The following is a 27,835-nucleotide window of genomic DNA, read 5'->3' as shown; positions in this document are numbered from 1 at the left end:
TGTCGCAGCGTGAGTGTCTGGTAGGTCAACATCGATCGTCATGCTATCGCGCAGATCAGCACCTCCTCCTCGTACGAAAGACTACATGATCACGCACCTTCAGTCTCCATCGCATCCTCCCCCCTTCAAAGGCGGACTCGGCGTCATCGGCCGCGCAAACCCCGGCCCCGGCGAGCCCCACAACCTCCGCCCCTGCACCGTCGTTCCCCGCTCGGGCACCCGCGGCGCACGCGTCACCGGGGTATCGTCGTACGCCACGCTGTAGATGCTCCTGACGTGCGGGCTCGAGAAAGGCCCGCCCCCACTCCCGTCCACGCCGTGCCGCCACGCCTGGCTCCCGCCGAGCTTCGCCCCCGGGGTCGGCGTGTGCCCGCCACGACCCGCCCATACGCCGTACCCTCCGCGAGGCGTCGAGAGCCCGAGCGTTGGGGGCGGCCCGCCACTGAACTTGATCCCACGCGACGGTGTTGTGGTTGGGTCGAACGGCGTCTCTGGGTCGAGCTGGTCGCGCTCTAGTGAGAACGGCCCGGGCGTGTGGTACACCCGCACGGCCTTCGCAGACGACTCAGGCGTAGACGGTCCTGCGCGCGAGGAGTCGCCCCACGAAGAGCGCGTAGAGAAGGTACGATCGGCGTTGCTGGCGTCGCCGTCGCCTCCTCGCACCGGGGTCTGCGGCGTCCCCGCTCCGGTATCGCTATCCCAATGTGGTGCGGGAGACTCTAGCAGGAGGGGGTTCTGGAGAAAAAGCGAGTCGCGTCGGGATGTGGGTGCAGACGGTCGGTCGTCCGTAGGCACGAAGGTTGGTTCCGGGAGCGGCGAGGCTGGCGGGATGTCAAGGCACCGGTCGCAGTACCACGGGTCCTCCTCCCGCCCGAGTTCGGCGATGGTCTTGAAGCCGACACAGCGCAGGTGGTACCATGTCTGGCACTCGTCGCACTGCACCAGCTCGCTCCCGTCGTCCCCGCGTGAACACCCGATGCACGTCACGTCCTCGCCGGAGGTCTCGTTGGAGCGGCGACGAAAGGACAACGTGCGGACGGAGCGCTTGGAGAGCAGGGCTGCGCGTGCGTCCGCGGGGTCACTAGGCGTCAAGACGTGCTCGTTGCGAGTGCGACTCTCCGGGTTTGCGCGCAGAGGGACCATCTTTCCCCGACCCCGCCGGTGCGCGATCTGGTCGTTGTCATGCGACTGCAGTGGAGGTCGGAGAACCTGGTCTTCCTCTTCTTCCTCGTCGCTCTCGCTCGAGCGGTCCAGGAATCGCTCGATCCACCGTAGCCGCTCTTCTTGCTCCATCTTCGCGACATCCGTGCGCTCTTGAAGACGCATGCACCACGGGAACGCGGCGTCGGGCCAGTTGGGCTCCAGCGGCTCGCCCTCTTCGTCGTCATCTTGTCTACCATGCGCGCCCTTCCGTCCGCCCCTCCGCTTCTTGCGCCGGACAACGCGTCTCTTTACGGGCGTCTCTGGATGTGTTGGCGATCCCTCGGGAGGGACGTTTAGCAGCAGACGGCCGCGGCCCTCAACCTCCACTGGGTACAGCTTTGGGGCGGACTCCTTCGCCGCTGTCTTTTCCCTGAACATGTCTAGCCGTTTGCGCTTCTTGGTCTCCCTCTCGCTCGGAACCCACTCAGTATCCTCCGCTGGCGCTTCCTCTACGGTGGTCAACGTTGACGGGCCGGGCTGACCAGGTGTAGCTTGATGCAACCACTGCAGCGCACGTTGGGACAGCGGCGCCCGGCCGCTCTTCGCATTAGGCAATGGCGTCTGCGGTTCGGGCACCTTGTACGCGGGCGATTGCCCGTAGCCCGGGTACCCACCCGCAAGCAGGCTCTGCTCGAACGTCTCCTCCGACGTCGCCTGGAACAACTGCAACCGGCGGCCCTTGACCGGACTCTCCGTCACCCCGAGCGCGATGCTCGCGGCGTCGAGCTCGTCGAGCGTCGGGATGTCGGAGTCGGGGTGAGAGCGTTTCTCACGCACGAGATAATCTGGGCGCCGCGCTTCCTTTTCGGAGAGCAGCTCCGCGCGGTCGGCGGCGAGCTGGAGGTGGATCCGCTGGATCTCGCCGCCGAGTGCGCGCTGCGGCACGGGGGTTGCGAGCGGGGGCAGCGAGGCGGGTACCCCGGCAAAGACGTCCAGGGCCATGGGCGAGTCTTCACGTGGCATGGGTGAGCGGGAGTTCGTCGCACGCCGGTCAGCTGATCTGCCCCGGAACGGCGAGGAGAGGCGGGAGGCGGGGGTGAGGCCTCGGGAGTGGGTGGACACGGGTGTGGTGATGATGGGGGCAGGAGCTAGAGGTGGTACCGCAGTGTCGACGACCACCCTATCTCCTGCCTTCTCTGCTGCTGCTTCCGACGATCCGGGATGGCTGCGGTGAGGGGTATGTGGTGCGGAGGACGGATCGCTGCTATCGAGCAACGTAAGTGACACAAACTTCTGAGAAGGAAGTGAAACCTCGTACGCATGTTGTGGTGTTACTGGATGCATCACTTTCCGGGGAAAGAGAGGACTGATAAGATGGTTTCAGAGCCTTGACTTTACGTGAAGGGGGCGTGATTTTGACGAACCTGGACTCCGGCGTCATGAAAGAAGCAGCAGATATCGCTTGTGGCTCCTCCCTGTGCAGCGGTGAGTCCAAGGGCAGATGCTATGAATGTATGAGACATACCTGAGTGGTGTGGCAGCTCTGTGAGTAGCTTGCGACGACGTTGCTTCCCTATTCCTGTGAGTAGGTGAGCTACCTTGAGAAACCTGTGGCAGCGACAAGTCTTACACATTGTGCACCGGCGATACAAACGAGCCGTTCCGCTCTGGTGCATACTGGGCAGCGTTGCTTGGGCTACTTCAATTGACGGATTAGCGAAACGTTCACGATGTGACCGGCCTTCATGGCGGCGGAACGCTCAAAGATCTGGCAGCCCGCACTGACCTTTGTGGTGTTGGCAGGTGCGACATCTTGGTCACACCGAACGGCGGCAGAAGCCCAGCGGTCCTAGACGGAGAGCTGCATAGGCTCAGCCAGCCAGGACTGCTTCGATCAGCCACTGGACGTACCTGCTGCTCGCTGTGGCATCTGCAGCCTGCACCCGGCTCAGCTCGGCCTCTTCACCGGAAAGATTATCCAGAAGGCCAGGAAGCATCATGAAGTCGTCAAGAGTAATAAGGATATCAAATTTGTAAACAGAATGCTGGGGACGATGAGAGCGTCAAGAAGCCGGGGTAGCAGCAGCTTTATGGCAAGACAAGCGGCGGCCCGGGAGTTTTCGCAGCCGAGATCGCTGTGCGTCGCAAGCGGCAGAGCCTAGCACACAGAGCACAACTCGCAGAGCAGCAGGGAATGCGCGGAGAGGCAAAGACAGGCAGAGGAGAGGGGGAAAGAGGTGGTGGTATCGCTGAGACTCGAACACTCACAAGAAATGCAGAAGTTCGAAACCAAGTCGTGCTTACGTAAGGGGACTCTGGCCGCGGTGACGCTCAGGCGCGCAGCGGTCGCGCGCCCGGATTCCACACTTGACCAAAACCGCTCCCGGCTCGCTTCATCGCGCTCGCGAATCTCGTCAATTTTCTGCCTTTTGGCCTCCGCGACACCTCCGTTGATATTCGCCGCTGTTGACCCTGCAAGCCCGGGCTAGTCTGGACACCCGTTGCCTTTGCGGGGTGCAAAACCCGAAAGTCGCGCAACTCCGCCCCTCAGCTTACTCGCGCGACCTCGCCTCCCGCCCGACGCCCGACTCCCCGACGTCTACGGTGCGCACGAAATGGTAGTCAAGGCTCTCGAGTTCTACTCGGGGATAGGTCCGTGCGATTGGGATCACACATGCCGTCACCGACTAAAACTTACTGAATGGCAGGCGGGCTCCATCGCGCCCTCGCGCAGAGCGCGGCGCGAGGCAATGTCGTGCGCGCGTACGACTGGGACCAGGCCGCCTGCCGTGTGTACGCTGCGAACTACGGGCCCAAGGCCGTGCAAAAGGTCGCTCGATGAGTCGCCTCTCGTCCGCTCCGTGTGGACCGCTATATCTCAGTCTGTGACGCCCCCTTCGTGCACCTCTGCAGGTCGACATCTCGTCGCTCGAGGCTACGGACCTTGCTGAGCTGGACGCGGACCTATGGCTGCTTTCGCCTAGCTGTCAGCCTTACACGGTGCTGAACCCGTTGGCGAAGGGTGCCGAGGATCCGCGCGCGAAGTCGTTTATTCGGCTCATGGAGAGCGTTCTTCCCGAGCTTGTTCGACTGCGGAAGCATCCGCAAAAATTGCTCGTCGAGAACGTCGCTGGATTTGAGGTGCGCCGTACTCGGAGGAACGCCGTCGCGGGGATAGACTGATATCCATTACCACGCAGTCGTCCAGCACCCGCGAACGGCTGGTTGCAAACTTGCGTACTCTGGGTTATACCACCCTGGAGCTACTCTTGACGCCTTTGCAATTCGGGATTCCCAACTCCCGTCTCCGGTATTATCTCCTTGCGAAGTTCAGCCCTTCAGAATTTGTGGGAGCGAGTGAACAAGAAGACCGGGTCTGGCGACATATACCGGGCCGCGGAACCGACTGGGTCGATACGAGAACGCTCTCCGGTGAGGAAGCACCTGGTGCTGTCACGGAGGTCCGAAATTATCTCGACGAAGAGTCCTCCGTCGAGCCGCATCCGCATGCCATCCCAGAGAAGGTGCTGGAGAAATGGGGTCGGCTCTTCGACATCGTCCTGCCTTCTGCCAGGCGGACATGCTGCTTCACTCGTGGTTCGTGCATTTCCCGTGGACCCTCCGACGGACGGTAGGGCGGCGCTGATCGTAATTATAGGGTACACCAAACTAGTAGAGCGCGCCGGGTCTGTCTTACAGATGAATGAGGACCTCGACGTGAGCATCGTCAGAGTCTAATTTCTGCCGGCCGCGATACTCACGTCGTTCGCAGACCACCCGCACTTTCGACACGTTCCTTGATGCACAACGCGCAGGAGATGATAACGCGGTCCGGCTACTACGTCCGCTCCGTCTGCGGTATCTTTCTCCCACTGAATTGCTCCGCCTGTTCGAGTTTCTGCCTCCTCCGTCCACTGACTCGGCGTCCTTCTTTGCTTGGCCTGACCAGATCACCACGAAAACGAAGTACAAGTTGTTAGGGAATAGCGTGAATGTACGGGTTGTTACCCAGCTAATAAACTACCTGTTCGAATAAGTTCTTGTCGACCGAAAGCCAAGTCCCCTGCCGTCTTGCCACGGAATGCACGGCGCGTTAGCGCTAATAAAGCGGACAGCACCTGTCGGACACAGAGACCACGCGGCACATCCCCCGCGTTCTCCTTGCTCCCAGATGAAGTTCTGGGCCTCATAGAGCCCCATCATGACGCTCAAAATACCACACTGAATTTTGTAAGTTGTGCGTGGTGCAGCAAGTCGGCGGAGAACGCACGTTTACTCAGCTGGCAGTTACGTAATCCGCGCCGGGAAGGTCCGAGGGTGTAAATTGGCTGTGGGCGGGCGGACAGGGCTCACACTCCTACCACCACCTCGAGAGTCCGCTCGCTCGTCGCCCGCCGTCGTCCTGTCGTCCACCATTGCGCCCTACTCCCCCACCATCTCCGACATCTTCTGTGCAAGCAGAGGATTCATGCTTCGACCTCCAAACAATATTCCGACTCACAAAAGACAGTTTCCGCTTCATCTACTCAGTTTTGTCCGTCATCTACTCTCTGCGCTTGCCCGACCAGCTTACCGATGACTTCATGACATCTAGCGGTGAAAACCTTCCAATATGGCTGTTGTAAACATTCGTCGTGATGTCGACGACAAGTTCTACCGCTACCGGTGAGTAACCCCATGCCCACGAGCTTTAGAGTTTTACCTGAATGGAATATCCTCTCAGGATGCCTGTCCTCTTGACCAAAATCGAGGGCAAGGGTAACGGTATCAAGACCGTCATCCCGAACATGTCCGACGTGGCCCGCGCGCTCAGCCGCCCGCCCACGTATCCGACCAAGTTCTTCGGATGCGAGCTTGGCGCGCAGACCGTGCTCGATGAGAAGAACGATCGCTACATCGTCAACGGCGCGCACGACGCTGCCAAACTCCGCGAGCTCCTTGACGGCTTCATCGAGAAGTTCGTGCTGTGCAAGGCGTGCAAGAACCCTGAGACGGACTTGATCATCACCAAGAGCGACGACATCATCCGCGACTGCAAGGCGTGCGGCGAGCGCACCGGCGTCGACATGCGGCACAAGCTCACGACGTACATCATCAAGAACCCGCCGAAGAACCCGAAGAAGAGCAAGCGCAAGGCTACCGCGGACGGCAGCCCGAGCCCTAACGGCGGCGAGAACGGCGAGGGCGACGAGGACGCTGGCGGCGAGAGTGACGACGAGCTCACCAAGCGCATCAGGGCTGAGGCTGCGGAGCTTAACGCCGATGCCGCTATTGCCAAGGAGGACTGGTCTGCGGACACCTCCCCTGAGGCTGTCAGGGCGCGCATGAAGGCGGTTGAGGCTTCCCTCGCCAGCGTCTCCCTTGTCGCCGCGGGCGAAGAGGACAGCGATGAGGACGCCGACAGTCCCTTCTCTCAGCTCGGTCACTGGATCTCCGACAACCGCGACATCGGCGCCGTCGAGATCTACAAGAAGGCTGAGGAGCTCGGCATTGCGAAGAAGCACAACACCGTGCAGGTCATCTCGCAGACGCTTTTTACCGAGGATATTGTCACCGAGATCCCGAAGTATGCTCCTCTCTTCGTCAAGGTATGTCGTGTCGGGTGTTCGATGAGGGTAGCAAATACTAACAAGGCTATTTAGATGGTGACGTCCGAGAAGCACCAGAAGGCTCTGCTGGGCGGCATCGAGCGATTCGTCGGTGTGCTGCACCCCGACCTGATCCCTGCCATCCCGAAGATCCTCATGGAGTTCTACCAAGTGGACGTCCTCGACGAGGAGCTGCTGAAGCAGTGGGGCACACACGTCAGCAAGAAGTACGTGGACCGCGACACCTCGAAGAAGGTTCGCAAGGCCAGCGAGCCTTTCCTCAAGGTACATTCTGTTGCGCTCTCATGTTCAGTTCAAATATTGATGGTCCTGAATAGTGGCTCGACGAGGCGGAGGACACGGAGAGTGAGGAGGAGTAAAGACGCGGTACGGCGTCCATTACTTCCGGGTACATTTTACATCGTCCTGTATAACAGCTATCGACACGTTGTCCTGCTATCTCATCAATGTTTCATCGCTACTCAAAGTTGCATTGTCGACGCGCAAGGTTTGAGGTGTGTATGATGTCAGTACATATGAGCTTCCGGGTACGTCGTGGTTGTCCCGCAATATCCATGCATGCTGTGAGCGAGAAGTCTTCCCTGGAAATGGGCTCATCGCGCCTAACTGTTCCCTTCCAAGGATCATGGCGTAGTGCCGAGCTTCCGCTGCGAGTACCCACTTTCTCCCTTGAATAGTCTTCGTCCTTTGCTCACTCTATGCGTCATCGACATCGAGACGTTCGCATTCATTGCCGCCGAAGTACACAGTCATGGAAGAACTGAGCAGGGTTGCTTCCACAATGCGTGTTTGCGGCATGGTGTCCTATCGTTGGCGCGGATCCGGCGAGTTTCCCCAAGCATCAAATCTTCAGTTTTCGCCTCGCCCTACTGCACGCATGTTTGCGAGCGTCGCGACTACCCGGGAGATACCCAGAACATCATCCTGTTACATTGTACCCACCCCCGGGAGATATCATGACAACAGTGCCGCCGTCACACGCCAGAGCGGTCACCAGAGTCGACACGACCACGACTCCCCAGCGTCCCCCGGCCGCACCTCCGGCTCGACGCAGTATTCCGGCGGGGCAATCCCAGGCATCTTGTCAACCACCCTCACCTCCGCCGTCTCGAAGTTCCCGCGCAGCCGCTCGATATCCCGCGCGTCGACGCGGACGAAAGGCGGGATCTCCAGTACGAGGTGCTCCAGGTAGTCGTACGCGCCCGATGCGAGCTCCTCCAGGATAGTGGTCAAGTCCAAAGAGGGCACGAGCGCGTGCATGTCCACGGGCAGAGACCTCGGGTCCTGCACCTCGGGCCCGTACCCGTACACGATGCGCAGCGTGGAGATGGATGGCCAGGAGACGGCCGAGGGTATGTCGGGGAGGAGGTGCAGGCTCGGGCGCGCGGTGCTTATCCACGCGAGCTGTATGTGGTTCGCGAGCACAACGGTTTCAAGCGCGGGCATGGACTCGATGGTGGCCTTGAGCATGAGTGCGGCATCTAGATCTTCAGGTGGAACGTCCTCCTCGTCGGGGCCGGCTGATGGGAGGTCGACGAGCCATAGTTCGTGCACGCTCATCAGCGGCCCATCGCTCCCGAGCGGGGCGGTAGCGTCCTCTAACGCAGCCGCGTTGGAACGGAACGTGCGCTCGGGTGTTACCGCTGTGATCCCCCATGGGATAGAACGATGGAGATCGCAACGGCAGAGATAGCGTCCGATGGCAAGCTGCGAAGTGCCGATGAGGAGGTCGTCGGGAAGTTGAGGGTTGGGAGACGTCTTGATGCCGTGCAGCTGTAGCGCGAGCCCGCGCTGGTCGGACAGCACGAGGGAGACGATGAACGAGGCTAGGTAGCCGTACATCTTCAGGAGCGTGACCCGGCGGAGGCGGCGGCATGAGGGGAGAGCCCTAGGCTTCCGGTGGTAGAACTCGTGCACGGTCACCTCTTCCGGCGGGGGCTCGGGCGGGCTGAAGAGATCCTCGATCTGCTCGAGGTGCAGAGATTCGAGCACGAGACATGCAGACAGGATGGACTCAATCTTCTTGTGGACGTGGTTCACGGTGATGCTGTGCAGCGCCAGATGAGTGAGAGAGCCCATGATGTCTCTGTTGACGAGATCGCACGAGCCCAAGTAGAGGCGCTGAAGTCGCGGGACATGTTCCGGCATGAGACCGGGCACGTCGAAGTGGTACTGATCTTCGTGGTTCAGCGGGTTGTCGCAGAACTGCACGGAGAGCGACTCGAGCAGCGGCATAGGCCTCGCGTCGAACAGGCGCTCCAAATCTTCTTTGGTGTTGGGTGAGGGTAGGTCGGCCACATGAAGCTCCTGGACCGGCCAAGGCAGCGAGGGTGAGCCCTCCACGATGTCGGTCAGCTCATACGCTCGGACTCCCCGCCCTATGGGCAAGTAGACCTTGAGGGGTGCGGCTTGACTTCTCTGCGCGAATATCCGAGCACGTTTGTGGGCCAGCGCAGGGGGACCATCCGCGAGGCTTGTCCATAACGTAGGACACCCCAATGCGACTTGACGCAGCCGCCGACATGTCTGCGAGATGGGAATGATCATCATCGTGTCGTACACCGCGGCATGCCATATCGGGGGAAGCACATTCGATGAAGGGGCCACTGTCGCATCGGGGATGAATGCCATGATATTCTGCAGCAGCTCTGTGGGCATAGACAGAAGAGGCCGCCGCGCGTTCGAGACTTCGCACAGATCCGTGGTGGCGCTGAACATCAACTGCGTTATGCGAGCGAACTATCGTGAAGATGAGTATGCTGCAATATGGTATCCGCCCAAAAGATGAAGTGAGGACGTACAGCGTCGTGTCTGTACAATTCGAGTTCGAAGTACTGTAAGTCAGCGTTGCGAATAGGGATTCTAAGGGAACTACGTACGATGTTATTGACCGTGTCTGCTCTTTGATTTGGGCCAAGAGCGTTTGGATGCTCTCTACTACAGACTGCTCCTCTGGAGTCATTGTCGGAAACTTTCGATCGTTTTTGCTGAGGTTGAGGGATCAAACTATGGGGTGCTTAGACGGCGATGGTGGTGGGAGGCAACTTGCGACGACGTGTCGAGCTCTAGGTGCTTGAGTGAACGATTCGCCGTTGGGTATAGCCAGGTACGCGGGAGCTGTCATGCCTGTGCAAGAGACGTGCGGTTGACAGATTTTCCCATACGCTCACGTACCAGAACGATAAACCTAACCTGATACGAGTAAGCGCTGTCAGACTGAAGATACACCGAAAGCCGCGCTATACCCAAGCTTGAGATGTCGCGCGCATGTTCGAGGCCGGTTTAGGACTCCAAGAAATGTCACTGCATTGATAGAAGACACCCTAGATATTCGAGCGCCCACCGCAATACGGGGAAACGCGCCCGCTAGACGGCAGCGTTATACTTTTCCGGTGACGCGGAAACGTCAGTTCCTAAGCTAGCCTATACAAGCTATGATACGGGCGCATGAGACATCGTCATACGAAGGAAAGTCGCCAACCACGCACCGTCCGTGTCACCATATACGGTACGGCCACGGCTCATCGACATGGCGCGGCCACGCCGCCGGCTCGACACAGTACTCCGGGAGCGCCATGGTGGGTGTCTCGTCGACCACCACGATCCGCGTCGTCTTGAAGTACCCGCGGAGCCGCACGACGTCCTCATCGTCGACGTATACACCGTGCGGCACCTCGATCACGAGGTGCTCTAGGTAGTCGTACGCGCCCGACGCGAGCTCGTAGAGGATGCCATTGAGGTCGAGCCAATCGCAGTAGACCGCGCGTAGGTGGCCGTCGTCCCCCCCTTCCCATATGCGGGGACCGGACCCATACACGATGCGCAAGGTTGTGATACGGGGCCAGGGAATGGGGCTCCGCGCGTCGGGGAGCAGGGAGAGACTAGGGCGTCCACTGAGTGGCCAGGACGCGTGGAAGTGGTTTGCAAGTACGACGGTATCGAGGGAGGGCATGGTTGCGATGACGGCCTTGAGAAGGGCAGTCTGATTGGGAGATGGGGAGGCTGATGTCTGGGCAGAGACGTTTGACAGCCAGAGCTCGCGCACGTCTGCGAAAGCTGCAGTAGCGTCGAGAAGCACGGGTCCCGCGATGTCCTGCAAAGCCTTCGCAGTCGCACGGAGAGTGTGTCGAGTACCACATGCAGTCATCGCCCATAGGAACCGATAGATGGGGCCATTTGGGTGAGAAGGATATAGACCGATGGCGAATCGCGAGATGCCGTTGGGAAAAGGGGGATACGATGGCCGCCTACGCCCGTGGCTATGGTTCTGCCAGGTTTCGAGCAACTGTAGCACGAACTCGGGCTGCTCTGCCAGCACAAGGGAGCAGAAGAAAGATACCAGATAATTTTCCAATCTTCGAAGAGAGACCCTGCGGAGGTGGCGACAGTCTGGTAGGGTAGTCGGCTTCGGAAGAGAGAACCTAGATGGTGCGCCGTCTGGATGATCGTAGTCTGTGAGGTCATCGAGATGCAGGGACTGAAGGGCGCGGCAAACCGACAGGATAGACTTGATTCTCACATGCACGAGTTGTATGCGTATGTCAACGAGTGCCAGATGGGTGAGCGACGATATGATGGAATTGGAGTCTAGATCGCATGAGTACAGACAAAGGCGTCGGAGCTTGGGGGCCCAGTCCTGGGGAGGACACAAAGCGAAGGAGTACGTCCCGTCCCGATTGAGCGGACCTTCGCGGCCACGAAATTTCACAGAAAGGGATTCGAGCATCGGCAGAGGATTTGAGAACATATGATGCGTGACCATCTCGAACTTCTCGTAGTCGTCGCAGGGAAGCTGGCCGACGTGAAGTTCTTGAAGTCTTGTTGGCAGGTCCTCCGCAATGGCTACTAGATCATAGTCCTCGGAGTTGCCTACAGGCAAAGAAACGTTCGAGGGGAGACCTTGGCTCCGCTGGGCAAGTGTCTGAGATAGTACGCGAGGGCAATTCGCGACGCTCGTCCACAGGAAAGGACAGCCCACTGCGACGTCGCGAAGCCGCCTGCAAGTCTGAGAGATAGGAATGATCATGGTTGTGTCGTACAGGTCGACGCGCCAGACAGGTAGAGTTTGGTTCATATATGGGGGAATGACCGCATCGGGGATGAACGCCATGATATTTTGCAAGAGTTCTGTCGGGAGGGAGAGGAGAGGCTGGCGCGCGTTGAGTAGCGAATGAACATCGCATGTTGCCTCGGCCATAAATTGCGTAATCCGAAGGAGCTGTTGAATATAACGGAATCATTCAGCCGCAAGGTCGTCTATGACCCACTTCCAAGCTATAAACGTACGCCATCTTTACTGTGGAGTTCAACCTTTGGTAAGATCTTTTCATTTGAACTGTAAAATATTCTGTATTCACGTACGACGTTGGGATGGCGCGTGTTTGCAGCTTGAGTTGCGCGACGAACACTCGAACGCTCTCCAAGAGAGAGGATTCTTCTGGTGTCATTTCTAGTTTATTTTGATGTGCTTGAGAGCTCGAGGTTCAGAGTAAGTTTGAATATGGACGGGTCCGATGTCAACGACAATTGGCCTGATGGAGGTCGGAGGCAATCGCCGTTTCGTACAGGCGCGTAAACATTTACTAGATAGGCGGTGCGCCCTGTTTGCTCCTATTTGTGTCACTCCCTCCCCATGCAACCCGCTTAGGAAGATCGCCCTTTATTCTCCAGCATATTCACGGCCACAGTCTTGATGCTCTGAAAATGGCCTCGAGCAGGCGTTATAGACCGCGTCGATTTATTGTACACGCGACAAGTATGTGGGTCAATCTGATGTTGCGCTGACTCGGATGCCACCAGTGACGTCGACAGGAACCCGCCATTTTTGCCTAAGCCCTGGCATGACAATAGGATGCGTAGTTCCATGTGTATCAGCGCAGCCTTGAGTTCGAGTCATCTACAACGTATGCGAGCTTCAGGCTTTGCTGCGCTGAAGGGGGAGCGAGGCGGTAGCGGACGGGACCGCATCTCGCGTCGGATGTGCCAGTGTGGTGAGTCTTTTCATACTCCGGCATCTGACTTGCCTCACATTACCGATATTGAACCGTTCATATTTTATGATAACAGAGACCGAAATTGCACGCACATCGATTACGCTGTCTATGGGTGTATCGAAAGGCATGCTGATACATTTTGGTCAAATCCCGGTTCCGACTCGGATGTGGTCAGTCTTGTCACATACCCGGGGCCCCTGCTTTACTAGGCTCCTTTATAACCCACTGGTTTCTGTCATGAGAAGGGGCATGATGATATCATGAAAGGCGCCGTTGAGAAACCAGCATGCCCCGTGGCGATATGTCACTGGTAAGGTTTTTTGCGATATCGCATATACTTTCAGTCCGAACATTGCTCATCGGAGCATTTCGCAGGACAGAGCCGTTAGACCTCATCTTTCCAGTGATGGGCGATTAGCGCATCTTCTGAACGCTTTGAATGGAGTAAGATATGGTGCCTGGCACCGTGAGTTCCTGAAACTCCTCCCCGCAACTCCCCACTCGCTGTGAGCATATCAATTCCATACATAATCGATGCCGCGGCCCACACGGACTATGCCGTACAGCGAGCGTCGACGTATTGCAATTGCGCAATGCGCGCAGCTCAGGCGGGCTCGTGATAACTCGTGCCTCATCAGTCGAGGAGAAGCTCTGGAAGCAGTCGACGCCTCACGTTCACGAGTCCGATTTCTCCCCACGACCAAACATACCCTGGGTCGGCAGACCCACCCTGTCATTTTTTATGACTGCTGTATAGCTCAACGCCCCAGGATGCTGCCTTCAACCCTCCTATGAATGCCCGGTCGGCATAAAGACGGAGCTGCTGCGCCCGCGCTGTAAAAAAGTATGACTGGCGCCCACAGGAGCTCTTCTACATTCTGGAGGCCATAAATACGGGGGATGCGCACCCATCCTGCTCATACCCAACTCACTTCAACCCCCGCTGTCGAGTACACCTCCCCTCACAACTTCTAAAGCATCAAGATGGTCTTGAAACCCGAGCAGAAGAGCACCCTGAACATCGTCATGGTAGGCACATCGACCATGCACGATCGCCCTTCGTACGCTCATGCTCTTGCTGTGCTTAGGGTGCCATGACCTTTGGCGAGAAGGGAAAAGAAGGTCTGTGCCGTCGTCCCTCCATACGCTGAGCAGCATTCCTGACCGTCCACAGGTGCGCGCGTTCACGACCTGGAGGGTATCAAGGCCATCCTCGACGTCTTTCAGTCGCACGGCCACTATGAGGTGTGTACATCCTACCCTTATATCTTTGCCATCTCTGGCTGGAGCAACTCTCACCGCAAACGCAATATCTGGCACAGATCGACACCGCGAAGACCTACAGCCAGGGCACGAGCGAGGAGCTCCTCGGCAAGATAAACTGGAAGGAGCGTGGGCTGGCCATGGACACGAAGCTCTACCCCAACGCCGTGTGTTATCGTTCCCTCCAAGCTGTCTTTGGCGATTACGGCTCACGAACGTGCGTTGCAGGGTGACCCCCGTTGGGCCGCTCTCGGGATCGAGACTGTCTCGCACTCCCCGGAGGTGCGCCGTCTAGTGTCGGTCTCGTTCTTGGGCATCCATCACTGACCCTCGCACCACACAGGACCTGCGCAAGTTCCTTGACCGCCAGCTTAAGACGCTCAACACCGAGTGCGCACTTTCGGTGTTGTCGCCCACAAGCCCAACTGATGCGTTTGTGGTGCAGCTCGCTCGACATGTGGTACCTGCACGGCCCTGACCGCACGACGCCCTACGAGGACACCCTCCGTGGCGTGAACGACCTCTACAAGGAGGGCAAGTTCAAGCGGTTCGGTATCTCCAACTACATGTCGTGAGTACCCTTCCCCCGCCTGTCGGATGCGTCACAAATATTAACGCGAAGCGTGTGACAGCTGGGAAGTCGCAGAGATTGTCGGTATTTGCGAGGCGAAGGGCTACGTCAAGCCTGCAGTGTACCAGGGCATCTATAACGCCATACACAGGTCCGTCCCGCGGCCGTCGAGAGTCTGCTGCTGGGCATGTCTGACGCGTCCACGCGTGATGCAGGAAGGTCGAGCCGGAGCTGTTCCCGTGCCTGCGCAAGTTCGGCATCGCCTTCTACGAGTTCAACCCGCGTACGTGTTCTCCGCGGCCTCGACGGCATTATGGATTTTTGGAATGCTGATGCGACACCCGCGCAGTCGGCGGCGGCTTCTTCACCGGTCGCTACCACTCTCTCGAGGACAGCGTGGAGCCCGGGTCCCGCTTCGACCCAAACAGGTACATGGGCCAGGTCCGTTCGCTTCCGCTTCCTCGCCCTCCTCCATTATGCTCACGAAAGCGTGTAGGCCTATCGTGCCCGCTACTGGAAGGAGCCGTACTCCAAGGCCCTCGCGGCGATCGAGGAGGTCTCCAAGAAGCACGGCCTCACGCTCGCCGAGGTCGCGCTCCGCTGGATCTCGCACCACTCGCTCCTGCGCGCCGAGCACGGCGACGCCGTCCTGATCGGCGCATCCAGCGTCAAGCACATCAAGGAGGTGCGTGTTCCTCGCTCGGTCACTGGGTATGGGGTGCCATGATGGCTGGCTAAACGGGCTGTTTGCACGGTGCAGAACTTGGTCGATTTGGAGAAGGGCCCGCTGCGTGAGTATCTGTTGCGATGTTTTGATGGTCCGTGTTGCTCATGACAGGATGTTTTACAGCCGAGGAGGTCGTGAAGGTTCTGGACGAAGCTTGGCTGTCCGTTTCCCAGTACTCGTCTGAGTACTTCCATTAAGCGAAGCGCGGGTTCTGATCGGTGCGTTGAGTGCTAGTATTATGGAATCCTTACTACTTTACCGACCGCTCCTATTTATTCCAGCCGCGACCAGGTCATGCGAGCAGCGACTCCGGCGAGTTCAAGCTCCGCGTCATGGACCTCCGCAATGCGACGTAAAGGCCCCCAGGTTTCGTTGCCAGTATGGTTTCTGTGATTTCTCAATACCTCTACGATGTTGTCCGAATTGGCAGGTACTCGTCGCAGGTTTGTGCCTGTCAACGAGTTGTATAGATGGAAAGCGGTGCGGAGTAGCTAGCGCTTGTTACTTCTGATCGGTACGAAGTGTCCACGTCTTAACGTTTTGATGTCTTCGCCAAAGGGCATGCGTTTACGAGTCGCTAGTTATATATTCAATGGCATATCATTCTGTTGTGCTACTCGTATGCTCCGAACTATTAGAATACCAATGTCATCAAGTCCACCGAGTTCTGAGGCGCCTTGGACCTGGCGGTCATTCTACACAGATCCAGGTGAATAAACGCAAGATCATGATTAGTAGTGCCGAGCCCCATGACTGCACCGAGAGCGACGTGTATTACCAAAGTCTGTATGGCCACGGCTCGTCGCTCAGAATCGCGGCGGGTTCAGCACAATATTCCGGGAGTTCCATCGTCGGGGTCGAATCCACCACCCTCAGGTCCACTATCCCAACGCGCGCGCGGCGCTGCTCGATGTCTCCCATGTCGACGTCCACACGACGAGGAACCTCGATCACCAGTTTCTCGATGTAGCTGTAGGCACCAGTCGCGAGCTCTTCGAGGATGCCAGTGAGGTCCAGGGGCGGCACGGCGGGGACTAGCTTCGGTCGAGGCTCGGACCATCGTTCCACGACGTACTCTCCGTACCCGTACGCAATGCGTACCGTAGCTGGGCGAGATCCGAAACGTCCGTCTTCCCGTGCATCGGGGAGCAGACGGAGGCTTGAGGGGGCACCGGTCCATGGCGACTGGAACTGGTTCACGAGCGTCACGCACTCGAGTCCGGACATGCATTGGATGAGGGCACGAACTTGATTCGCTTCGGGAGAGTGCAGCGTGTTTAGCTCGTCGCAGGTAGTAGGGAAGACGTCCGAAAGCCACAGCTCCTGCACGCCCTCAAATGCGCCGCTGCCGGCGCCCTCTCGATAGAGCATGTCGATGATGTCTGTCAACGCCTCCCCAGTTCGGCGGACGGTATGCTCCAAGCTAGACAGCGTTATTCCCCACACGAAAGGGGGCCCACGTTCGGAAGGCCAGCTGGGTCGGGGGTATCTCCCGATGATGGCTTTCGAAATGCCGCCAGGTAAAAGACGAGGAGGATACGAAACGTTGGCGTCCCCTACAAGACGCATATCAAGTAGCTGCACGGCAAGTGTTGACTGCTCTGCTAATAGTGAGAGGATAAAAGAGGCTAAACGAGCCTTCAGTAACACGAGCGCGACTCGGCGGAGTAGACGACACCCCAGCAGGGGAGAAGGCGTAGGGAGGGGTCGATACACACCCGCCCAATTTAACTGGTGGTCAAAATCTGTGACGCCTTCAAGATGCAGCGATTCGAGGGCATGGCACGCGGAAAGCATGGTTGTGATTCCATCGTGTATACGACTCTCCATGACGTTGTGGAGCGCAAGATGCGTGAGGGACCACAGGATATCGAGGGAGGCTAGACTGCCCGAGGAATAGGCGAGGCGCCTGAGTCGCGGCGCACAATCCTTCGTGAGGAGTAGGATATTCCCTTCGGGCCACATAGCGTTGAGACTGTTGTTTTCGAGTGTCCATTGGATTGTGAGCGACTCGAGCATCCGGAAAGATCTAGAGCAGAGGGCGTCGGTAGTCTTGCTATATGGGAAATTGGCGATTTCAAGCTCCTTGACACTCGCTTCGATGTCTGCTGCAGCGTCGGCGAGAGTGAGATCGAGGGTTGAGAATTCCTGTATCGGCAGCAAAACCTTGAGAGGCATGCCTTGGCTTCTCTGGATAAGTTGATGCGATCGTGAATGAGGACTCCATGGGAAGCTTTTCCACAAGGAAGGACAGCCTAGAGCGATAGAGCGAAGTCGCCTGCAGGTCTGGGAGATAGGGACGATCATGGTAGAATCACGCGCAGTGGCGTGCCAGACAGGCCAATACATAACCCAGGTCCGCAAATCAACTGGGTCGGGAATGAACTCCATGATAGCCTGTAGCAGTTCTGTAGGGATGGACAAAAACGGTCGTCGTGCATTGAGGACCTCGTCGATGTCAGCCATTGTCTCCGTCATACGGTGCTTGACGTGAAGCAGCTGCACGCAGTCAAGACGACCGCTTGAGTATACGGATGATCATACGTTAGGTTTTCAGACGTACAGTTTTTTTCTCTGCGAGCAAAACTCTGTAAGGGCGTTGTTTCGTGGATCTCATGAAATATATACACATACGACGAAATAGCGCATGCCTGCTGTTTGACTTGCAAGAGGAGCGTCTCGATCGCTTCTATAACGGAGCGGTATTCTGTGGTCATTTTTAGGGGTGTCTCAGGAGCAGTTTCGTAGTAAATATGACTGGCTTCGGCCTCTGTGAGGCGTAGGCACGAGCAGCAGGCTGCACGAGATGGTAGTCAGAAGGAAGCGGCGGCTGGTCATAAGCGCCCAATGTCGAGCGCCAAATTTGAGGCGGCGTGCCGGTACTCTTCGACCTCTCTCTCGCACCTCTCGCACCTCATCCTACCACTCGTAGCCCGTCGCCTCTTAACCGCAGGGACATGTCTGCAGGGATGCGGCCTCTGATATCTTACGACGACATAGTTGCGCCCGAACCCACACCGCGCACCAACCCACCCCCAGTGCCACCACCAGCGAAGAAGCGCAGGACGAACCAGAACCAAAACCAGAACCAGCACCAGCACAGGCAGGGGTACGCGGGCGGCGGAAGAGCGCACCAGCAGCACTGGGACGACCCTGGCAGCCAGGAGCCGCCGATGATGTACGACGACGCCCCCGCGCCGTCTGCGGGAAGCAGCGCACGGCACGCCGAGTACCACGAGGAGGAGGGCGAGGCGGATGAGGACGAGAGCCGCGAGCTCACCCAGGACGAAATCTGGGACGACTCCGCGCTGATCGACGCGTGGAACAGCGCGGCGGCAGAGTATGAGGTGCGTGGACATACTTGCAGCGCTCTCGTGCAGAATGCTGACTCTCGAATAGGCCTTTCATGGGAAGGGCAAGAGCTGGAAGGACGAGCCCGTGAAAAAATCACCTCTGTCAGCTCCCATTCAATGTTTCGTAATATCTGTTATCATGCTAACCCCAGCTATCCTATGCCAGGTGGTACAATGTCCCTCCCGCGACCACCTCGAAGCCAAAAGCAGGCCCCTCGGGTGCTTCGAATGGCGCCGCTACGAATGCGGACTCGACTCCGCTGAACTTCGACACCTTCGTGCCCGTGCACGACCCCTCGCTCGCTGCAGGTGGTTCGGCTATCCCTGCGCCGACAATGGACGGCGCGGCCGCGCTGGGGGTGGGCGCCGAGGCAGCCATGGTGAGTCAGGACGAGGCGTTCACGAGGGCGATGACCGCGATGTACTGGAGCGGGTACTGGACGGCCGTGTACCACGTAAGATTCACCTCCCTCACCCTACTACAAACAGCTCATAATTGTCATTATCGATAACATCTACAGACGCGCAGGAATGAAGCTCAGGTTGGCGCCGCGGCCGTGCAAGAAAACGGGGGCGAGGAAGAAGACGCTGTGGAGGATGGCGAAGCGGAGGACGAAGAGATGCTTCCCGCACAGCGGTAAAATGGCTCAGATTTGACGTGGCGAGACGACGAGGCGTGCATTGCTCTTGTAGGTGTTTGTTTACCGAATACAGAAGACCATCCATGCTTACACTACCTGTGGATGTGTCGATATTCTGCTCAGCGTGTGGACGGTGGGCGATTGTGAGTGCCAAATTGCTTCGATTTATTCAATTTCAGCGTGTGCTCTCGTGCTGCGCGACTGGTAAGTCCCGGTGAGAATAGTGTATGCTTCGGCATTCATATGTTGCGATTATGATCGCCCGATGGGACGGAATAGCATACAAGGCGAGCGGACACTCCCACGATCATTCTCGCAACAAACGTCGACAACGTGGTATCACATACTACCGTTTACACCACTTAGACGAAGCCTTGGTGACTATCGACTAATTTTTCGCAGATCGTCTGCGGCTCTGAGTAGTATTCTTCGTTTCGACTTCAACTCTATCCGTGTCTGCGCCGGGTCACCTTGATTTCGATCCGAAGGAGGCTGTATCCGTGCATATAAATCCTTGTTGTTCTTGGCTGGAATGGCGCTAATCGTTCTTCAGGTTTCGCCCCTTGGGCTTGCCCGCCCTGCCACCAGTACACTGATAAGATTTGGTTTGCGTGGTGAAGTGGCCCAAACATTTTACCCCAGATATCCATATGGTTCATGGCCACCATTTATTGGTGGAAAGGTAAGGTGTTCATGGACACTAGTATCATGGGCCAGTGACGATCGCACGACCGGTTGTGTCATGCTTTCATGGCACGGAGTAGCACAGTTGTGCATTACTTGTGCAAATGATGCTTTGGGCTTTCTTCTCCGTTTGCGATTTTTATTTGTTTGTGCTTTGGCGTGGATGTCGCAGGTTGTTGCATGGTATAGCAGTCATCGACATATTGCGGTCTCGTGCGTAACTCCTTTTAGTCCCCGGGAGTACCACTGGCAGTCCCGAAATAATTTGATCCTCAAGGTTGTAGCCTGGCGTTGGTGCAAGGTACGTCTCATTTTCCATTTCCCGGCCTTGAGTTTTGTCGAGTTCGTTTTTTGCTATCGGTGGTCTACCGGATGCGCCGTCCACGATATTTTTGCTGCGGCCTGTCATTGCTGGCTAGGCATTTCCCCTTCAATCCCAAGGGCGAATCGGCCGAACTGTTAAACGTTCGTCCGCCATTGGGTTGGATTTTGGGCATTGGTAGCGGGCATGCCCCGACTGCCTGCGCAGGTTCCGTGGTTGCACTTTCCTCCGAGGCCTTGGGTTCGAAATTTGTGGCTTCCCTGGGACAGTCGTCGGCGGAAAAGTACTTGGACGCCTGAGGTCACGTGTCTCCAATGTCGAGGTCGTTGCTGGCTCCATAAGTTCCGCCCTCGCGTCCCACTGGCACATTCCAAGTATAAGGCCGAGGGTATGTCTTGTGTTTGTTATCCGCGTGTAGACTTGGATCCAAGGATTTCTTGCTGATCGGCACCGTAGGCGTCCCCGTAGTGGCTCCAATTTGCCAACACCGCATGGTCGCGGCGCGGCAGTGGGGTTCGCCCCCCATCCCCATTCCCATTATCTTTCGTCGGTTCCCGTCAAATTTCCAAGGGCGCACCGGCCGACCTTGGAAACATATTTGTTCGCCACTGGCTTGTTGGATTTGCATTTTGGGCTCGGGTAGCGGGGATGCCCCTAGCTCGGCACTGTATTCCGCTTGCGCAGGGTGGCCGCACTTTTTTCCGAGGCCTTGTGCTTCCCATGTGTGGTCTCCGTGTGGCGGTCGTAGTCCATTACCGCTAGATAGTCCTTAGACAGCCTGCGCAACGGGTCTCCAATGTTCGTGTCGTCGCTGATTCCATAGGCTCCGGCGTGCTCGCATCCATTATTCCGGGTGTAGGTCCGAAGGTATGTCTTGTGTTTATATTTGCGTGTAGTCTTAAGTTCAGGGACTTCTTGCTGATCGGCGCTATAGGTGTCCCCGTAGTGGTCCCGATTTCCAAGCAGCGCCGTACGTTCCTATAGCCATAGGGAGCGCGGCGCGGCACTGGTGTTCGCCCAAGATTCTGACTGTCTCGCGTCGGTATCCCAGGACGATTTCAACATGTGCGTCACAGTGCGTCGGATGGAGACTTGAAAGCTTGACGACCCAGCCGTGCACTTGTACGTCCTTGCCTTGTTGTGGCTGTGCTTGATGTTCCTGCGAAGCAGCACAGCGCGTCAGGCCGCACTGCGCTCAATGCTGCTCGCATATAGGCAGCGACGACGGCTGCTCTCGAAGACTTGAAAGGTCTTCACCGACGGGGACCACGTTCCGAGGGGTGGCGGCTCGTCTGTGCGGGCGACCGCGGAGCTGCCAAAGTCGTTGTCCGAGCTGTTTCCTGCGACGGCGACGGTGCGATACGACATCGGGAGAGGTGCGCGGTGCACACTCGGGCGACTTCACCACCTGCGGCGCGCCATAGCTTCATCGTGCGTACGCCCGTCTTCGACTGCGTCGACGGTACGTAGTTGTCGACTTCTTGCCTTGTGGTAGCGTCGCTTATCGCCTCTACCCCCGTCGACCTCTCAGAGGACAGCCCCTTGAGGCATAGATCATGACGACGTGCGTACCGGAGGAGTGCCCCGTGTTGTCCGTGAGCGCGCCGAAGTGGCGGGGGTGGAAGCGCCCGTCGACCTCGATGTGGCGCAACATGGCTTCAAGGTCTCCGGCCATGCGTGTGGAATCGACCCTCGGCGGCATCGCGCAAAGGTGTTGAGCGATGCCAAGCGATGTCTGCGGCTGGTTGACGCGTGGAACAGCGATGGCGGCGACGGTGGCGAAGGTGTACTCGAATGTGGCGTCGAAATGGGCATGCCGCCGTCGGCCGTGCAGGGAGATATAGCGGTCCGGCCGGCTCGAGGAGAGGGCGTTGAGCAGGCAGAACTCGGTGGGGGCGAATGATATGGGAGAGGGCAAGGTGTGTGAGGGGATGGGAGCGGGCGCGCAGGCTTATATCCCCAGGACCTGCGGTTCGCACTCCGCGACCGCGACTTCCCGGTCAGCCGCTTCCTGATCTGGCCTGCCTATTGTCCCACCTCCGCTCGCGGCCCCGATATCGATGGCACGCGCTGATGTTCATGTCCGCCGAAGGCAGTTGCGGGTGGCTGACCAGCCTTGGGGAATTTCCGAGTAGGCCGATCTGGAGAACTACGCCACAAGCCATCGCCCGACTCCCTGCAGTCGTGGTCAGCCTCCCAGTCGCTCCAGCTGCATCCGTACGATCATGAAACTGAAGGCGACTGTCTTGCCATACGTTTCGTAGAAAGAGGTGGTTCGGGTGCTCGAAGACGCGGCATAAGATGTCTACGCCACAACGCCACCGCCATTCCCAACATAGACGCCTATGGGCGCCAATAGTCATCTGTAGGAGGCGCTCCGGTGAGTGCTTGAGCGTTTCAAGTTGCCCTCTGGCATGGTACAAGACTACGAGTACAGTAGTACTTTGGCAGCAGTGATGCATAGTAGTTCCGTGCAGTAAATTGCCACGCTTACAATCACTGTATTTGTGCGAATACGCGGTCTCGAGCAGCTTCGAACAGAACGTCGTAATCCCATTCCTTCGGGGCAATATATCGTGAAGAGTACAAAGAGAGCTAGCAATCACAACGCGATCTCCACGTCCAGTCGCGCAAGATACGAGTACACATCGGGCGACATCCTGTACTTGAGGTTCCCAGCAAAGATGATGAGCGACCTCGACTTTTTGCGTAGCGCGGCTAGAGTCTGCGGGTACGGTCAGCATCTCGAGCTTGTGTGCAGGGGTAGGAGAAAGGACACATACCGCTTGCCGCGTGACGTCGGGCAACGACGACGCCTTCACCTTCTGGTGCACGGCCGCGAGGACGTCCATCGTGAGCGCGAGGAACGTCTGCAGGTTGCGCTGCAGCGCGTCCGGCAGCTCGCGGAACTCCTCTGCGCGCTTCGTGATCTTCGCGACGTCGCCGTCCATTGGGATAAGGTCCGTCGACTCCATGAGCTGGGTTCGCACATCTCAGCCACCACTCTCATCTGCACACATCATAAAGAACAAACGCACCTCGAGCGCGCTCTCGACGCGCCCCGCGTCCTTCGCGTCCATCGCCTCGCGCACGCGCAGCATTCGGATCACCGCATCGCGTTCGCGGCCGACCGCACGATTCGTGCGCTCGTAATGACGCAGCACGTCCGCGGCCGTGCGCTCAACCGTGCGCGCCTTCTCGTCGACGCTGGGCTGCGCGAGCGTGTTCCCGAGCGCTTGCGCGAGCACCGAGATGACGGTCGTGTAGTCGCCCGCGAGGTTGTACAGCTTGATCGCCTCGGGGATGCGGTCCGCCTCCTCTGACGACTTCGCGGCACGGTTGAGAATGTGCTCATTGTACTCGCGCGTGTCGTCGAGCTTGAGCAGGGGCGCGTTCTGCTCGATTGCGCCGCTCTGTAGCAATGTCAGAGGGTGGATGGTGGTAGAGATCAAGGGGACGTACGAAGCGCGTCCCGTCGGGCCTGAAGCCACCAACGAGCTCTTCCCATGCCTGACCAGTATTTGCGAGGACGATGATGCGACGGACGAGCTCCCAGGCATTCTCGACCTGTTCCTTACCGACGCCACCGGGCTGGTCGGCGCTCAGGCAGACACAGTAAACGTACTGCAGGGCTTCCCGTGCGTCCATCTTGACAAACTGCCTGATGTACCGCCAGACCAGTGTCGACAGACTCAGAGCCGGTGGCGAGACATTGGAAAGTGTCACTGTTGTTGCGGTGAGCATGACGACATAGAACACCCGAAGTGTACATGAGCTTACAAGGCGTCACATCTGACGTCTCCGCCCGTGAGGGCACACGGAGCAGGCCGTGGTACGCGAGCGCGATCGCGAGATGAACGGCCTCCACCTCGGTTTCGTGGTGGTCCCACAGCGCCGCGACAGCCTACGACCATGCATGAGCATGCAGTCGCGAGGGGTGACGGAGTCAACTCACTCTTTCGAACTGGCCACACATGAGCAGGACACCTGCCCAGACGCCACGCTTAGCACCCTTCTGGCCAGGCACGCCGTCAAAGTGCCGTTCGCCGTAGCTGAGCAGCACCTCAGCAAGCCCTCTCAGACCACCGAACTCGTCCTCATCAACCTACAAGGCTAGTAAGTACCAATGTACGTCGATCAGGACAAAAGGTAACGTTACCATCGACAGCTGGAACCATAGCCAGTCTTCTGTGGTGACTGTGACTTGCGCGACGCTCCTGCGCGCCGGGTCGATCTTACCCAAAAGTTTGTACAGAGCGAGTTTGAACGGGTCTGCCGTCGCAGAGTGGAGCATATGCGCGTTGTACGCCGCGTGCAACTGGTCGCGGTGTGGTTTGGGTAGCCGTCTGTCTGCAGACTCGACCCATGCCCTCAGGTGGCTGAGGAAGCTGGATTCGCGGTGCTCGATCGCTTGCTGGAGGCGCGTTGCTTCTTCCAGCGCTTCTTGCGCGTGTCCGGTGCGAATCAGGTAGAACAGTCTTGCCCAGAGAGGCTGGCCTGCTACGAGCTATGTATGCCCTGATGTCAGTAATCAATTCCGAAGGAGCTGAAGTGGACCAACCTCGATCCTGTCCTCCCACTCGCCATTGCGGTAGTGTCGCAGGAGGATGTACGCTCTGATCTTGTTGGCCACGCTCGGGTCACCGCCCAGTCGCGCCTCCGTTGCACGCGCTTGGATGGTACGCTCGATGACGTCCCAGTATTGTTCCTCCAGCGCTTCGCGTGCGCCCTTGGCAATCTGCCTGCGAAGCTCAACAGCCTCCCGCGATTCAGGATCTCCCAAGTAAGCACGGGCAAACTTGCGCTCAATGAGTGGCGCATTGAGAATGTGCGCGCCGGCGTGAGACAGTGGAGGGAGCGATGCAGGCTCCCCGGTGATTTTGGCAAGGACATGGAAGTTCTGAGTGGTTTGTTGCGAGCGCGGCTATGTGGGGGTTGTGAGCGAGAGGTACAATGTCCTGGTTTACGAGCGACTCACGTCAGAGTTTGTGGACTGCGACGCCTGGACGAGTGCGTGAACGATGGGGTACGACGTGCCGCGCAGTCGCGAGGCGTTGAGATCAGCAACGACACGATCATAGGCCATCATCTTACTCTGCATCTGCAGGGTAGGTGCTGGACCCACACTCGCCTGAAACGCACGCAAGTCAGTCTCAGTCGATGGACCTCCTCTCGGGAAGGCCACTAGTTGCAGTATATGGCACTCACAGATAACAAGTTCTTGCCATGCGTACTCTTCTTGAGGTCCGCCACCGCCCTGTTCTCCCCACCCACACGCGCGCCGAGCTGCTCGAAGACGCGTTTCTTACGTGCTTCCCAGTCCCTCCGGCCTCGGTCTTCGAGCACGCGGTAGAACTCCTCCTGCGTCTCTCTTCGGCCCTCTTCAATAGTGGAAATGAGGTTCTGTTCGTGTGCATGGCGGAGGTAGCCCGCGACATCAGTGTCTTGGAGCGCTTGGAGGGGAGAAAAGGTGGTCTGGGTGTTCAAGTGTGCGATGGAGTTTGCAAGTGCGGGAGCATCGACATGAGCCTGCGCCAGGAGATAATTTCTGGTCATGAATTCTGTTAATATTGGAAGCCTCAACAATGACGGCCGATTTACTTACGCGCGTCCTGCATCTGCGGAGGTCCCAGGCTGTCTGGAGACTAGCCTCCTGGACTGCGCTTCAATCTGGTCCAGAGACAAGTTCACAGATGGTAGGTCGGGGCGAGCCAAGTGGGACGTCAGCGCCTTTGACGCGTTCAAAAGCGAAGAGAGGTCTGCAGCCATGTTGTGCGTTTCCCTGTTCCGTTCGCCAAGTTATGTCGTTTTCAAAAATTACAAGTCAAGATCGTCGCAGAGCCGTAGAATGCTATTCGTTTACGGACAGGCTCAGCAGGAGAGACGGGAGAGAGAGTGGCGGGAGGAAACAAGGGACGGTCCACCCGCGTCCAACTGCCGCAACGCGTCTCGGACATGCACGTCACGTGCGGCCGTGTATTTCGTGGCTGCAATTTCCCGCTATTTCTCAGAAACATACAGAGCAGCCTACGCCCACATACGAAGAGCTGCCTGTACCAATGTCCATATATTACAACCTCCACTAATTGTGCCCCCAGGTAAAACTACGCAGTCTACTCCGGAGCGGCGTAGGGCGTGACCAGCATCTTGCTGAACTCTTTCAACTTCTCCGGCCCCCGGACCTCCTCCGTGAGCAGTGGGAGCTGGACAATGTGGAAGAACTCGTCGTAGAGCTCGTGCGCCTCCTTCAAGTACTTCTGCTGCATCTTGTGCCGCACTTGGCAGTGTTCGCAATTCGAGGCTAGTGGAGGCCGCGCTGCTCAGTACTCGGGTTAAAAAAAGTGAGTGGTGTACGCGTACCTTTCTTAGGGAAGAGGAGCTGGTTGACTACGATGTTGTGCGTGTCGATCTCGTACGCGGTGAGCTCTTGCACTAGCCGCTCTGTCTCGTACAGGGACAAGAACTCGGAGATACACACGCAGACGAACGTCGTCTTTTCCTGATGAACCAAACCAACGAAAAAATTAGCAATGTACTGCCCAGACTTGCACGCGAATACATACCGGGTCCTTGAACTGCGTGTTGACCTCCGTGATGATCGAACGCATTGACTCCAGCTTCGCGAACATGTCCTCTGGCGCATCTGCCTGGCCGCCCATAAGGCTGGTCATCTGGCTGATCATAGGCCCGAGGCGGCCGCTAAGCGAGCTCAGCTTGCCCAAAGCCTTCTCCAGTACAGTGGGGAATGACAGGAAACGGAGGGTGTGTCCTGTCGGCGCAGTGTCGAAGACAATGACAGAGTACTCCATGGACTTGACGTGCCTATGACCGGCATATGTGAACGGACATCGGACGAGAGGAAATTAACGCACTTCATGATTTCCGCAAAGCTCATGGCCTCGTCCACACCCGGGATCGCGAATGCAAGGTCTTGCATCATACTTCCCATCATACCGTTCGAGTCGGCTGAGCACATTTCAGCTTAACCCGTGGTCTCCCAACTATGCAGTACGCACATTGCTCGACCATCTCCTGAATGGCGCTAGTGGGGTCGATCTCCATTGCGGAGAGGTTGTCGAAGCCGTTTACTTTTGTCGCTTCCTTTGAGAACTTCTGGCCAAACGCATCTGACAAGTTATGCGCGGGGTCTGTCGACTATAGATTCGTTCAGAAAACGGCTTCGTGCAAGAGATGGACGGGTTCCGCACGATAAGTAGAACGGATTCACGGCACGAGGCCAGTTGGATTGCGAGAGAGCATGAAGTCGTGGTCTTTCCTGACAACACACACTTGTGAGATGCTTTTCAGAGACTTCTAGGGCGCATAAGACTCACCGACACCACCCTTACCACCTACAAGACATGCAGATCAGTAAATATACCCCGCACACACAAGTGGCTGGGACGTGCCGCAGAAGATCCATTTCAACGACTTCTGGTCGAGGATGTTCTGCAGAGTGGGGTCCAGGAGCTCGTCGGCCATGATTCCAAGAGATGCGACGAGTATAGAAAGGTGTGGAGGTGGTGAAG

General features: G+C 57.8%; 11 protein-coding genes across 11 annotated transcripts; 4 read left to right on the top strand and 7 right to left on the bottom strand.

The window, feature by feature from the left end:
- Window positions 1–99: 99 nt before the first annotated feature.
- Window positions 100–3,140, bottom strand: TRAVEDRAFT_42639 (uncharacterized protein; the record flags this gene model as incomplete). The annotated part of the gene is made up of 7 exons (XM_008034097.1): window positions 100–2,407; window positions 2,462–2,509; window positions 2,568–2,618; window positions 2,669–2,722; window positions 2,774–2,839; window positions 2,930–3,004; window positions 3,055–3,140. The coding sequence occupies 7 exons, from the start codon at window positions 3,138–3,140 to the stop codon at window positions 100–102; spliced, it is 2,688 nt and encodes an 895-aa protein (XP_008032288.1).
- Window positions 3,141–3,758: 618 nt separating this feature from the next.
- On the top strand, window positions 3,759–5,179 carry TRAVEDRAFT_160146 (S-adenosyl-L-methionine-dependent methyltransferase; the record flags this gene model as incomplete). The annotated part of the gene is made up of 6 exons (XM_008035168.1): window positions 3,759–3,795; window positions 3,852–3,973; window positions 4,057–4,284; window positions 4,344–4,740; window positions 4,802–4,860; window positions 4,916–5,179. The coding sequence occupies 6 exons, from the start codon at window positions 3,759–3,761 to the stop codon at window positions 5,177–5,179; spliced, it is 1,107 nt and encodes a 368-aa protein (XP_008033359.1).
- A 576-nt stretch (window positions 5,180–5,755) lies between these two features.
- Window positions 5,756–7,111, top strand: TRAVEDRAFT_109140 (eukaryotic translation initiation factor 5; the record flags this gene model as incomplete). The annotated part of the gene is made up of 4 exons (XM_008035167.1): window positions 5,756–5,808; window positions 5,867–6,731; window positions 6,786–7,016; window positions 7,070–7,111. The coding sequence occupies 4 exons, from the start codon at window positions 5,756–5,758 to the stop codon at window positions 7,109–7,111; spliced, it is 1,191 nt and encodes a 396-aa protein (XP_008033358.1).
- A 631-nt stretch (window positions 7,112–7,742) lies between these two features.
- TRAVEDRAFT_42636 (uncharacterized protein) lies at window positions 7,743–9,714 on the bottom strand (the record flags this gene model as incomplete). The annotated part of the gene is made up of 3 exons (XM_008034096.1): window positions 7,743–9,491; window positions 9,554–9,563; window positions 9,632–9,714. The coding sequence occupies 3 exons, from the start codon at window positions 9,712–9,714 to the stop codon at window positions 7,743–7,745; spliced, it is 1,842 nt and encodes a 613-aa protein (XP_008032287.1).
- A 534-nt stretch (window positions 9,715–10,248) lies between these two features.
- Window positions 10,249–11,862, bottom strand: TRAVEDRAFT_42635 (uncharacterized protein; the record flags this gene model as incomplete). Its single annotated transcript, XM_008034095.1, has 1 exon — window positions 10,249–11,862. One exon carries the CDS (start codon window positions 11,860–11,862, stop codon window positions 10,249–10,251), a length of 1,614 nt encoding a protein of 537 aa, XP_008032286.1.
- A 1,867-nt stretch (window positions 11,863–13,729) lies between these two features.
- TRAVEDRAFT_42634 (Aldo/keto reductase) lies at window positions 13,730–15,503 on the top strand (the record flags this gene model as incomplete). Its single annotated transcript, XM_008034094.1, has 13 exons — window positions 13,730–13,774; window positions 13,834–13,867; window positions 13,920–13,990; window positions 14,068–14,175; window positions 14,237–14,290; window positions 14,352–14,398; window positions 14,454–14,579; window positions 14,641–14,730; window positions 14,795–14,862; window positions 14,929–15,020; window positions 15,076–15,264; window positions 15,340–15,370; window positions 15,430–15,503. 13 exons carry the CDS (start codon window positions 13,730–13,732, stop codon window positions 15,501–15,503), a joined length of 1,029 nt encoding a protein of 342 aa, XP_008032285.1.
- A 577-nt stretch (window positions 15,504–16,080) lies between these two features.
- TRAVEDRAFT_17027 (uncharacterized protein) lies at window positions 16,081–17,484 on the bottom strand (the record flags this gene model as incomplete). Its single annotated transcript, XM_008033574.1, has 2 exons — window positions 16,081–16,862; window positions 17,025–17,484. 2 exons carry the CDS (start codon window positions 17,482–17,484, stop codon window positions 16,081–16,083), a joined length of 1,242 nt encoding a protein of 413 aa, XP_008031765.1.
- A 791-nt stretch (window positions 17,485–18,275) lies between these two features.
- On the top strand, window positions 18,276–19,378 carry TRAVEDRAFT_140676 (uncharacterized protein; the record flags this gene model as incomplete). The annotated part of the gene is made up of 4 exons (XM_008035166.1): window positions 18,276–18,653; window positions 18,706–18,761; window positions 18,826–19,114; window positions 19,181–19,378. The coding sequence occupies 4 exons, from the start codon at window positions 18,276–18,278 to the stop codon at window positions 19,298–19,300; spliced, it is 843 nt and encodes a 280-aa protein (XP_008033357.1). The 3' UTR covers window positions 19,301–19,378.
- A 2,107-nt stretch (window positions 19,379–21,485) lies between these two features.
- Window positions 21,486–21,981, bottom strand: TRAVEDRAFT_42631 (uncharacterized protein; the record flags this gene model as incomplete). Its single annotated transcript, XM_008034093.1, has 3 exons — window positions 21,486–21,646; window positions 21,712–21,816; window positions 21,879–21,981. 3 exons carry the CDS (start codon window positions 21,979–21,981, stop codon window positions 21,486–21,488), a joined length of 369 nt encoding a protein of 122 aa, XP_008032284.1.
- Window positions 21,982–22,870: 889 nt separating this feature from the next.
- Window positions 22,871–26,075, bottom strand: TRAVEDRAFT_140673 (nucleoporin-interacting protein NIC96; the record flags this gene model as incomplete). Its single annotated transcript, XM_008035165.1, has 11 exons — window positions 22,871–23,031; window positions 23,090–23,284; window positions 23,345–23,719; window positions 23,769–24,031; window positions 24,087–24,210; window positions 24,262–24,411; window positions 24,466–24,813; window positions 24,868–25,230; window positions 25,285–25,437; window positions 25,515–25,854; window positions 25,912–26,075. The coding sequence occupies 11 exons, from the start codon at window positions 26,073–26,075 to the stop codon at window positions 22,909–22,911; spliced, it is 2,598 nt and encodes an 865-aa protein (XP_008033356.1). The 3' UTR covers window positions 22,871–22,908.
- A 344-nt stretch (window positions 26,076–26,419) lies between these two features.
- TRAVEDRAFT_33838 (anion-transporting ATPase) lies at window positions 26,420–27,788 on the bottom strand (the record flags this gene model as incomplete). Its single annotated transcript, XM_008033829.1, has 8 exons — window positions 26,420–26,607; window positions 26,667–26,805; window positions 26,870–27,128; window positions 27,179–27,272; window positions 27,323–27,461; window positions 27,515–27,582; window positions 27,641–27,658; window positions 27,716–27,788. 8 exons carry the CDS (start codon window positions 27,786–27,788, stop codon window positions 26,420–26,422), a joined length of 978 nt encoding a protein of 325 aa, XP_008032020.1.
- Between the last annotated feature and the right edge of the window lie 47 nt (window positions 27,789–27,835).

The sequence above is a fragment of the Trametes versicolor genome (genome assembly GCF_000271585.1).
Source record: "Trametes versicolor FP-101664 SS1 unplaced genomic scaffold TRAVEscaffold_1, whole genome shotgun sequence".
Taxonomy (NCBI): domain Eukaryota; kingdom Fungi; phylum Basidiomycota; class Agaricomycetes; order Polyporales; family Polyporaceae; genus Trametes; species Trametes versicolor.
Note: the sequence above shows the minus strand (reverse complement) of the source record. Positions and strands in the feature narration are given on the sequence as shown.